Below are 11,667 nucleotides of genomic sequence, written 5' to 3'. Positions count from 1 at the left end.
GAAAAATGTCAGAGCAAAGAAACAGTCTATTACAGGGCTGGCCAAATGTTTCAAGGTGCACACCCAATGACTCCTTTGACTTGCTCTGGATTCAAATTTTTCTATTTTCTTCAATCCTAGGTGATCTCTATAGATGCAAGGTTTAATAAACTATTAAATTCTAGAAGCAATATGTCAAGTACTTTGCTGCTTTAGCTTTAACCAGTGCTACCTGAATGCTGTCTGAGGAGCCAGACATTAGTGTAGTATCACGTCAACTCTTTCCTCTGTCTTAAATTGGGTATCAAGAGCACTTGCCAAGCAGCTCTCCAAGTAATGTACTTAACACTTTTATGATGGTCCCTTTGGTATTGATGAATGCATCCTTGTCTAGTCAAGAGAGAAAAAACAAAACCTTCTGCAAATGTATAGAAAAGTATCTTTTCAATTGCAGGTGGGTATGCTTGGTTGCTGGCACCAAACTGTAGGACGAGCCTCAATAGTGAGGCATCGCTACAGGCCAGAAAGAATCCTGCACTGATCTATACAAGGCCAATCCTGGCTCTTTCCATTTCATGTCCTCTAGGGCTCTCCATGCAATTAGTCTTGTGTTTATACCTTCAGTATCTTTGTAATGTACACTACATTGGTAAATTCTCATGTGTTGAGTTCATTAAGAGCTCTAAAACTGGGGGTGTGCCCCCCTACTTCAGACCCAAGCATGTTTGAAGTGTTCTTCAAGATCCCTTGTCTGGGGGGTGGGCTGCCCCCGCCCCCAACTCTGTGACACAGAGGGAAGAGAACAGCAAAACAACCCAAGAGCAAGAACATTATGCCCTTGAGAACAGCTAAAAGGTAAACCATTTCCAAAGAGGTTACTATTGTTTATTCCATGATATAAAAGTGCCTGCGTGGGGAGGGGAGGAGATGCTGGAAGTTTAAGCCTGGGCAGTTCATCCATGGGAAGCTCATGCCTGGAGAGAAAGTTCAGTTGGGAACTCCAGCTGACTGCCTCAACTTCTGTGGGATGTTTGTAAGCTCCTGATTTCACAATGTCATCTCTATCTGTTGCTATTTGTTCTTTTACTGGGAAGCCTCACCCAGGGGACATCTGCTTTTCCCAAGACTCTATTGGAAGTCCAGCTGGCTTCCTTAAAGGGAAGTCCCCAGTCGATTTCTGCTGGATGTTTCTAGTGCTCACTTTAATGATTATCTGTCTATCTATCATCAATCATCTATGCATTTATCCATCCATGTATCTATCCATCTATCTATCTATGATGCATGTATTTATGTACATATGTGTCTATCACCTATCTACCTACTTACTACTTGCTATCTCCTCTGTTACTCTGGTTTGATACATACTTAACAAACTCACTCAAAACAAAAAAAGCTGTGGCAGATCATTCTCTGGACTGTACAGAACAATGTTGAAATGAAACTGCTGAAAACAGTAAGCCTCCCTCTCCATCCCTTTAAGCATCTCATACCTGTGTCTCTATGGGGGGCTAACAAATGTAAAAGGCTCCTGCCTCACACATCCAAGGAAACCCCACAGGTGGTGGCTAGCTGGAGGAGGCATTAGGGACAGATTTTAGAAGGGAACTCTTACTCTTGGCTGTGCACAAAGTCTCTTGAGGGATCTGGTGGCTAGCTGGAGGAGGCATTAGGGACAGATTTTAGAAGGGAACTCTTCTTACTCTTGGCTGTGCACAAAGTCTCTGGAGGGATCTGGTTAAAAATCCTAACTGTGGCTTGGTAGGTCTGGGATGGAGCTATGCAGCCTGCTTGTCTGACAAGCTCCCAGCAATGCCTCTGCGGCGGAGGACCACGCAGCAGTCTATGGAACAGCAAGAGTATGCTGGCACACCCTGCAAAACACTGACTTCAGAATCCCACTCAGCAGGCACGAGGGTCTGGCTGCCCTTTGATTTAGGGTTCCTTGAAAGCAGGCGCTAGGTCTTAACACACATTTTCTTGTTTTGTTTCTCGGCTGGCTGGCACCTGGCAGGGAGCCCACACGTGGTGGGTATGTATTTATTTAATTAAACAGAATTGGCCTTGCTCCAGAAATGATTTGCCTTGAACTTAACCCGTAAGTAGGTCTTAGATCAGCACTTGATAAAATTGCCAGGGAAGGAAGTCCCATTAGAGGTCTTTCCCACTACAGGTCCTTGACACCTGTCTGCGCTTGGACGACAGCGGCCCATTGCTCATAGGAAAATTTCCCTCTTTCCTCATTTTTAAAGCACTTAACACTGGAGTGCCCAAAAGACGGGTATAAAAACAAGCCCAAACCAGAAAGCTCTGCGAAGCTGGAAGGCTCCGAAATACCAAAAGCTCACAACGGGTGGGTGATGGAATAGCCAACTGCGGGGGTTCTCTCTCCGCCTGATCACCAGCGTTTTGCAGGTCAGTGTCGCGCCCCCGCCACACAGATCCCTAGTCAGCCCTCAGAGCCCTGCCTGAGCGGGTCCCGGCGGGAGCCTTGTTGGCTTGGTGCAAGCCTGTTTGTTAGCTCTCCGTGAGCAATTGAGCCACTGGTGCATCTCGCGACCCAGGGGGTTGGTGACCGTCTCGGGTCGCTCGAGAGGGTAGTGGGGACCCTGGACCCGAGCCAGAGCTCTGAAGAAACCCTGGTTCTGAGTGTCTGTGGGGGTGCCATAACCTGTTCCTCCTTGCAGCAGCCGTGGGTGCTAAGGAAAGGGCGCGTTCCGGCTCCATAGGGAGAGAGAAAAGGGGGGCAAGAAATAATATTGGTCAGTAGTTGGGCCTCCGGGAGGAAGGGAGAAATACACTGGCGACAGCGCCCTAGGGGAGGTGTACACGTGCTGGGGAGGAGGGAGGGAGGGAGGCCGGCGAGCGGGAGGGGAGGAGTAGGGAGGCGAGAGCAGCTAGCTGGAGGCGCCACTGTCTCGCAGACGCAGGCGCGGGCTAGTCGAGGAGCCAGAGAGAAAGTTCCGAGGGAGAGGTCGCCCTCGGGAGGCCCCACGCTGAGGCCACTGGTGGGGAGGGTCTCGAGTCCTGTGCGTGAAGCCTGCAAGCACTTGACCGCCCGGGCTCGGCAATCCAGGCAGCAGGGGAGACTCGCGGGCGGGCAGCCCGGGCAGCAGCCGCTAAACTTGGACGAGGAGGATGCTGCTGCGAGTGGGCGCGGCGGCGGGGGCGCTCGGATCGCTCTGATCGCTCCTGGCGGGATACGCCGGACCAGCGCGCCGAGGCTCAGCGGGCAGGTAGCGGCTTCAAGCGCCGGGTCCGCGCCCAGCCGAGCAGCCAGGTCCGCCAGCGCCACCGTGCCGGCGTTGCCTCCTAGCCACGGAGTCATGGTGCGCGCTGCGCGAACGCCCTGCCGGAGACTCTGAGCTCCGGCCACGCAGTGCGCCCCTTCCTCGGGTGTCCCCGTCGGGGCTCCCCCTTCACCGCCCGCCTTGTTCGCGGGCCATGAAGGTGTCGCCCGGAGACCCTCGCCTCTAAGCTGCCCATCGCCCGCTGCAACCCCGGCGCTGCTGGGCCACAGACAGCTCTCCGACCCTTGAAGCTCAGCATCTTCTCCCAGGGACGCCAAGCGCTCGGGGATGGCGCTCCGCCGCCCCCTCCGGCCGCGCAAAGTTCGCGGGAGGCGAGAGATGCTGCCGCAGCAAGTTGGCTTTGTGTGCGCGGTGCTGGCCCTGGTGTGCTGTGCGTCCGGCCTCTTCAGCAGCTTGGGTAGGTGCTGGGAAGGGTGCTCTCCACCCGGGGAGTTCGGGGGCTTGAGCTTCGGCTCGGTCCGTGTCAGACTGGTCCCCAAGTTTCCTCCTGTCTCCTCCCAGCCCAGCAGGTAGCTCGTACCTAGGAAGGCTGAGCCGTGCGCTGGTCTGTGGCTCTGGTTCCACTCAGCTGCTTTCCGCCCCTGGAGACTCGAGATGAGGCTGTAGATTTGTGTTACTGAGACGGAAGCCTGTGCCCCTGCATCGCCTCTGTCCCTAGAGTGCGCGAGCAATGAACAGCGCAGTGGCGTGCCAGGGGGGTAGATTCTCTTGCTATGGGGTGAAACTAAGCGGTCCGCTTTCCTGTTGTGCAGAACCGCAAGGATTGTGCGCCGGGTCCTTCAAAGACCCACACTCACGGGTTAGGTCTCCTCTCTCCCCTGCTCCTGCTCTGGTTCAAACCGGTGACCTAGGTTTCCTGACTGGTTTGGGGTATCAAACCCTAAAGGGATTGATAGGCAGTCTGTCCCCGCGGGAGATTGCTGCCATGTTCCAGCATTGCTTCTCTCAACTGGGATCTAGCCCCACAGGAGGAGAGGGCTGGCATGCTGAGGAGCTTCGAACCAGGTCCCTCCAAGTAGAGGGGATCTGGGAGTTTACCAAGACATACAAATTTCAGGCAAAATAGGGAAAGAGAAGAAATTTGCAACATATCTACCTTGGGGAGATTTGAGTTCAAGTTCAGTTTTCATTCATTGCCCAGCTATTTCAGAACTGGATGCTGTGAACCTTTTATTTTTTCCAATGTAAAAAACAAATGATGGCAATTTAGCCACTGAGGTGGAGGCATAAGCAGTTGACTGGCACCTCTTTGAGTGCTTAGAAAGGCTTTATTGTAGTGTGTTGGGACCATTTAGAGACATTCATTGTGATATGTAATCAGCAAATGAAACTTGATTCAACTTAGAAACACCACTGTCTTTCAAAACCCAAACTGTGATTTGGGGATAAAGGACTAAAAAGTGACTCATTTCAAAAGAAACCCAGAAAGTTTATTTTGAACATCTTAATACGTGGTGCTTTGCAACTGAGAAAGGCAATGGGTCCCTTTCCCCCAATTAAACACTATAAATAACAAAAATGTTTAGAGGCTGTGAGATGTCAGCATTCTGGAAGGGGTATTATTACCACCTGAAACACTGTAGGCATTGGGCATCGGAAGAGGGAAATGAATGCTTTAAAATGAAGTCTTAAAGCAAGGATCCTTTTTTATTTGCTGGATCAGGAATCACTTTCAGGTGTTTAACTGTCTTTGCTGAGAGACATCCATGCCTTCTCCCATGTGGCTCAGTGTGGCCCCTGGACAGACAGCATCCATATAACCTGGACATTTGTTAGTACAGAACCTCAAGTTCCACCTTGGACCTACTGAAACAGCAGCTGCATTTGGACAAGAGCCCCAGGTGGTATGTGTGCACAGTCAGGTGTGCAAAAACCTGGCCATGCACCATCACCTGCCTGACCTACTCAGGAACATAGCATCCATTGGTAGGAGCCACCTGAGTGAGTTTACTGAAAGAGTGCTTAATGCTCTTAACTAAACCCTTCCTTGCTCAGTCTTGTCCAAGGTCCGATCACAGAGTGATCTGCCTGAAACAATGGATTAGATTCAGGAAGCAGGCTACTGTGTGTAAGAAGGTGATAGCCCACTTCCAATCACTGTATCACTCCCTACAGGTGGCTATAAATAGCCAAATCTGGCTGTTATTGATGTAGCTAGATGCACAGGTGTAAGGTTGTTTTGAGAATGAGGGAATCACATTGATTGGATGGTATCCATGACTTGTTTTCCAATTCAGGGCACAAAACAGCTTCTGCTAGCAAACGCACTCTGCCAGACACGTGGCGAAATAGAAAGTTGATGGCTCCAATGAATGGGACTCAGCTGACTAAAAACTGCACAGATCCTGGTAAGAAACAGTCTTCCTTCCCCCCCAAAGGTATTTGGCCCAGCCTGGATTTTGTGCTTTATGTGGACAGTTCAGCCAGTGCTGGGAAAGACAGTCTTAGGAACTTGAACGAGAAAGGGTAGCTGCATGGCGTTGCAAGGAAACTTACATTCATCAACCATGCTGCTAAGCAACACAAGTGCTTTCTTTAGCCAGCAGCTATGAAGGTCATGCTCAAGTGTTTAAAGACATTATCATTTGTTCTTACTGTGTTCATAGAGGCAACGTATTTTTCCTGCTCTCTTGATTCTATGGGTCTGCCCTGGTGTCTGACATCTTCCCCTTTGCTTGATGCATGCATTTGATGGTACTCTTGGGACAGAAAATCCATAGCTTTCATTAGGTGTTGTTATGGGATGACCTACCAATGTGGGAGCACTCCAGACTACTGAAAGGAAGGACTCTAGGTTGCTGGGGCCCTTCTGGAGTGGAAGTCCCTGGGGTACCATTCCATCCCTGTAGGTGGGTTCTGTTCTGCTTGTCCTGGGAAGTAGTATTGATGTTCTTCTCTGGGGCCTCAGGGGTGGTAGGGATCCAATGCTAATATCCAATTTATTCTCCCACTGTAGGCAGGCTTCACTCAAACCAGTGAAAAATTTCTCAGGAGTAGAGAATCTACCTGCTAGTGGCAGGCATGTGGAAGCTGCCTAGGACAGGTCTAGGCATTTTCTCTGGGTCCATCCCTTGGGGTCTTTGGAAGGAGAATCCAGTAGGGTAATGTTTTCAAAAGTCTCAAGAGAAATCAATTTTGTTATAGATTTTTTTTTTTCTACTGAGATGCTGGACATAATCTTCTGGGGTGTCTGTTTTTCTAACCTGTGAAATGGTCAGAATAACACTTGCCTGCTCTGAGTTGTTGGAAGAATCTGGTAAGGCGTTGCAAGGGACAATGCATAGAAGGAGATGGCACCCCAGGGCAAAGAAGGGGGCTTGGATGAGTGCGCATGGCTTCTGTTGTCAGCCTTGGTAGGCAGTATCCCCACTTTTGGGGTTAGGAAAGATCTGAAGTAGAGATGGTCACACACCTCATATGTAGGTGCTGAAGCTGACTTTGGAGCCCAGGTCTGTGTGCCTAGGCTGTTTCTTTGGTTCTAGTGTTTATGAAAGCAGAGATATCATTCATATTCCTAGCACATCTTTTTTGGTCAGGGAGATGGATCTATGGAGCCACCCTGACTCCATCCAAGGGGTGTTGTCTCATAACTGTAAATGTGTAAGACCAGGGACAGGGAGCATGGATCCTTTCTGTCACTCTAAGGACCTGACACTCTGGAATTGGCATGTTGGCTTAGACAGGGCCCCACTTCTAATGCTAGAGTTCTCCTGTGTGCCATAGTGGTTCCTGTATGTTAAATATAGTGTCTGTCCAAGGTATTCCATGGACTTTAAAGCAGTGTGTCGTGTCTTGCAGGAGAGTCTGACCTTGTCGTCTCATGGAAGGGAAATTCCAGCAGCCACCCATATTAGCAATTGACACATTGTGCTTTGTGCTGACTCTTTCCATAGTGGAGATTGGCAGGTAGAAAGGCCTCAGGTAGAAAGGCGGAGGATGGACTGAAAGCACATTTTGATGTATGACATATTGCAGTCTCCAGGGTGTTTTTATAAAGGCCAGTTTAGTGGCTTCCAAAGACCTCTGGACCAGCAACAGCATCTCTGAGTTATCTGGCCTCCAGTGTCTTGCCCTTCCCACTCTACCAGCCCCCAGTCTCCTCCCAGGTCAGGTAGGGGCTGTCTTTCCAGCTTCCAGTGTCCACCCTCTCTCTATTTTGCATATTAGCAAGCACCTGCTATTGTATGTCAGCTCCGTTGTGGAGTCTAAGCAGGTTTCAAGAGGCAGCCTCTGCCTGCTTACAACCAAGTTGAGAAGACCAGATCTTGACCCAGGAAAGTCAGATAGCCATGAAGGGACCACAGAGGTCTGGAGTCAGCAACCTGGCAGGAAGCATTTGTAGTGCACATATGAGAAAAGAACTGGTCTGTTGGGGTCTGTGTAGCCATGGACATAGATGAGGCTGGCATCATTTCAATGACAGAAACCTTTCCAAACTGAGTTTAGCAAACAAGAGAAATTGGATTGGCTTGGTAGCTGGAAGAGTGGGGTCAGAAGTTAAAGGTGTCTCTAACACGGATTCTCTTAGACTTTAACATGGGAAGATCATTTCCAAAGGGTCATCCTTGTGTTCTCCCAGGCTCCAAGTGTTACGGAGAATGTGCTAAACCCTGAGACAGGTTCCGTAGGCTTAGGTTAACTTGGCCACATGATTACCCTAAGTCAACTGACAGTGCTGGGCTCTGCCTGGGGTGGCTAAGACCTCAGTTACAGACTCAGCATCTGGAATGAGTGAATGAAGCCCCCACACCAAGCTCAATGTGCCACCCCACCCCCCAGCTATGAGCCCATGCTTTTTAAAGAGCATCCTAGGTGATTTTGAGAGAAAGGTAGAATTGATGTTCCCAGGGCAGGGGCCTAAGGCTCAGTGTAGGGTGTCAGCAGGAGTCTGCTAGGAATGCAGAATCTGGCCTGCCTTCCTACTGAATTAGAGTCTGAATCCTAATGAAGTCCCCAGTGGTTCAAGGCATACCAAAAGCCAAGGAGCACATCACAAGAGAACTGCTTGATAGGTAGGGGTTTGATCGATGTTGGATGGCTTAGTGGTAGAGTGCTTACCTAGCATGTACAAGGCTCTGGCTTTGATCCCCAGCACTCAAACAGTATTTTTGAATGTTTAACAAAAACTAAGACTGGTTTAACATAGTAATTTTCCTGAATATTTGTTTATATTTTGCATAGGGAAACAAAAAAATTCTTCATTTTAGCCAGTGATATAGAAAACACATGATTTATCTCCACAGATTGAGAAGGAATGACCTGGCTTCTAAGCCTTAGATATTTCCTTTTACAGTCTGCAGGCAGGTGGGTCACTGTGTACAAAACATGAGATAGGGATAAGTTGCAGAGACCTTGAGGCCCTTAGATCTTAGCTCTGGCTGCTACAACAAAATACCCTAGGCTTGGTAGCTTTAATGAATGCTTTCTCACGATTCTGGAGGCTGGGAAGTTGAAGATGAAGGTGCTGATGGGCCTGGTGTTTGGTGAGAACTCTGCCTGGCTTGGAGATCACTGCCCTCTTGCTTCATACTCACATGGTAAAGAAAAAATGTTTAAAGTCTCTGCTCTTCCTCCTCCTCCTCTTCCTTCTTTGAGACAAGGTCTCCTTGTAGTCCCATATGGTCAGGAACTCCCTATATAGACCAGACTGGCCTGCCTCTGCCTCCTGAGTGCTAGAATTAAAGACATGTGCAGGCTTTTCTTATAAGGGCACTGACTCCATCATGGGAATTCCATCATCATGATCTCATTTAACACTAATTTCCATCTCCTAACACAAAGGCATCACCTCCAAATACTATCATATGAGGGGGTTAGAGGTCCTTTAACCTAAGAATTGGGGCTTGTTCTGTCCATATAAGAAACAGGTGAATTTCTAGACCTCTTGGTAGTGACACCTGGTGTGTTTAAAGACAGCTGAGGTTCTTCTCAACTCTGGCCTGCAGGAAAGAGATACGGGATGGTGAGTGACAGGACTCTGAGGAATTCAGGTGCTCAGGTCCAGCCCTGCACTGGAAAGTAGGGCCAGGGACAGGGGTGCTGCATTGGCAACTTTGGGGGTTCTGGGCATGGTGACGTCTCTGTCCTGATCTCCCATGGTGTGTTTCTGCCTGTCACTATCACATCCAAAGTTTGTCTGTGGTCACTCAATACAAAGTAGACCTCCAAGACACCAGCTGTCATGGCATCTTGTTTCAGTCCCTCCTGGGCATCCCTTCTGCCCATGGTTACATTGCTTTCTTCTCTAGCATACACAGGGTGAAATCCTGTTTATGCTTTGAAACCACAGCACGTGTCTCAGGTTTTTCCTTCTATAGCATGGGATACAGGGGTAATAATTGCATCCACTTCACAGGCTTCCTAGGAGTCCACACATTGTCATCCATCAGCCCTTAAAACTGTTTGGCACATAACACACTCTCAGCCCACGCTTTGGTTTTCATCATTATTTTCTGATCTGCTCACTCTGCTGTTGAGGCAAAGCTGAGCATAACAGGGACTGGAAAACTCTTTGTTGATGGAGGTGAATTAACAGCTGAACATCTCACTGTTGATTCTATTGTCTTCTGGAAACAAAAATTTCTTGATGTGTCGTATTTTTGGTGGGTTCTGATGATGGCGTATCTTGTATAACTTCTACATAAAAAACTGCATCTTGACAAGTTTACTTTCCGTTTGGGTTGTTTAACAGGGGAGTTTTTATGCTAGTTTTTATGCGACCCCCCCACATTTGTGATTCAATGAGTATTTCATCTTCCACCACATTATCCATGGGTTTCCAGCATCCCATGTGCCACCTTTAAAAAGAAGATGGAGAAAGTGGAAGTTGGTTTGCTCCCCTTGTTTCAGGGAGATTTTTGTCTTGTAGGGTATGCTTTATTATGTTGGGGTTTCCTCTTTGCAAATGTGAATTCTGAAATGCCTAGTGGCTGCGTGTCTGTGGAAGGAGGGCTGGGCAGAAGCTGATGACAGGATTGAGAGAGTCTGAAGACAAAGGGGGCTTGTAACATTTCAGGGAGCAGAGGAACTGATACAGACATTAGGTGGAGGATGCTTTGTGATCTACTTGCTTCAGGTCTATTCATGCTTTTTGTTATGTACTAGGTGGAGAGAGGCAGTTGTGGTAGAGGATGGGAGGCAGAATGGGTGAGGCTGAGTGTGGCCCAACAACGGGAGCTGGCACTGTGGCTGGGCCGGGAGGAGATGAGGTCCTAGATTGGCTACCTCAGCAGCAACTGTCATAGACACCCTGTGCAGGTGGCAGAGGTGCAAAAAGCATGAGGAATAAAGAGGAGGAGGAGAAGGAGGAGACCCGAGCTGCAAAAAAGTTACATCAGGACAAGTGGGTGGAGAGGTGCCGGGTGCAGGGTACAAGGCAATGCGTCTGGATTCTGAACAAATGTCTGTTAGGTGCAGCTTCAGCAGGCTTGAGAGACAAGTGGCAAGTCCCAAGGTTTAAAGTTGTTACAAAAAAGCAGGTCCAGAAAGGAAAAAGCATGAAGGGAACAAGTAAGGTAGACGGGGAGATCACAATCATTGCCTGTCATGGACAGCAGGGCCTGTGGAGGGACTTTGCTGGGCCAGGTGGCTTCTGGGGAAAAGTGTCAGCTCCCACTTCAGCACAGCAGCCTGACAGAGTCACCAACCTGATCACGAGTGGAGGTTGAGGAAGACGGGCACCCGTCATCTGGGCATACACTCTTCTGTTTCGGGTGTGAGGTGGGATCAAGTGGGTTCAGTGGCTTGAGAGCCAAAAGTTTGGATTCTGATCTCAGCAGTACCAAGATTCTGCCTGCTAGTATTTTGAGGCTTTCCTCCATCTCTCCCTCCTTATGTTAATAAAACAAGGTGGTGTTGGGTAGGTACAAAGATTTCCCGTAGCTTATATCTGCCCTTCTTGGAGACAAGTGGTCTGAGTCCCAGCTTACTTATCGACTGTGTGACCTTGAACAAGTTACATAATCTCTAAGCTTCAGGTTTTTTTCTTTTGCAAAATGAAGACGGAACTTCCTACCTGCCTCACCAGCGGCTGTGAGATCTAAGCCACAAGGATGGAAGTTCTTAAACTGTACCTAGCCCGTGGTAGCTGCTCCCTGGGGGCACTATGTGTTGGACACCTGCTGAGCATACTGTATGTATTGTTCCTTCTAAGAATTTTTTAGGTAGGGGCCATTAATATTCTTTTTCTACCAATTAAGAATAGGAAACCAAGGCCTCTCAGACAACAAAAAGCAGAGCCAGATAGAGTGTGTACGCATACTCAGAAATTACTTATTTTTCTAGAGCAGTTTTGACTTTACAGAAAAATTGTATAGAAAACAGTTTCTCTTCCCTGCCCCCCCATAGCAGTTTCCCCATTATTAACAGTTTGCCTGTT

General features: G+C 48.7%; 2 protein-coding genes across 3 annotated transcripts in view; one reads left to right on the top strand and one right to left on the bottom strand.

Annotated features, from left to right (window-relative positions):
* Nucleotides 1-2,360: 2,360 nt before the first annotated feature.
* Nucleotides 2,361-3,557, bottom strand: LOC108490131 (uncharacterized protein PB18E9.04c-like). Its single transcript, XM_017795235.2, has one exon. It carries the CDS (start codon nt 3,305-3,307, stop codon nt 2,429-2,431), a length of 879 nt encoding a protein of 292 aa, XP_017650724.1. The 5' UTR covers nt 3,308-3,557; the 3' UTR covers nt 2,361-2,428.
* Nucleotides 2,900-11,667, top strand: part of Slc24a4 (solute carrier family 24 member 4) — a 153,201-nt gene continuing 144,433 nt past the window's right edge. Inside the window, exons 1-2 of one of the 2 annotated variants that reach the window (XM_008821722.3) lie at nt 2,900-3,687; nt 5,528-5,638. In XM_008821722.3, coding sequence (XP_008819944.1) covers nt 3,558-3,687; nt 5,528-5,638 — 241 coding nt within the window. In that variant the 5' untranslated portion in view covers nt 2,900-3,557. The remainder of the gene's footprint in view (nt 3,688-5,527; nt 5,639-11,667) is intronic. The other variant, XM_008821723.3, reaches the window with a different exon arrangement.

The sequence above is a fragment of the Nannospalax galili genome, unplaced genomic scaffold, assembly GCF_000622305.1.
Source record: "Nannospalax galili isolate Female #2095 unplaced genomic scaffold, S.galili_v1.0 scaffold107, whole genome shotgun sequence".
Taxonomy (NCBI): Eukaryota; Metazoa; Chordata; class Mammalia; order Rodentia; family Spalacidae; genus Nannospalax; species Nannospalax galili.
The sequence above is the reverse complement of the archived record's forward strand: the minus strand, read 5'-3'. Positions and strand labels throughout refer to the sequence as shown.

Coding starts and splice junctions, on each gene's coding strand:
- LOC108490131 (XM_017795235.2), bottom strand. CDS start 3,307: ATGACTCCGTGGCTAGGAGGCAACGCCGGCACGGTGGCGCTGGCGGAC.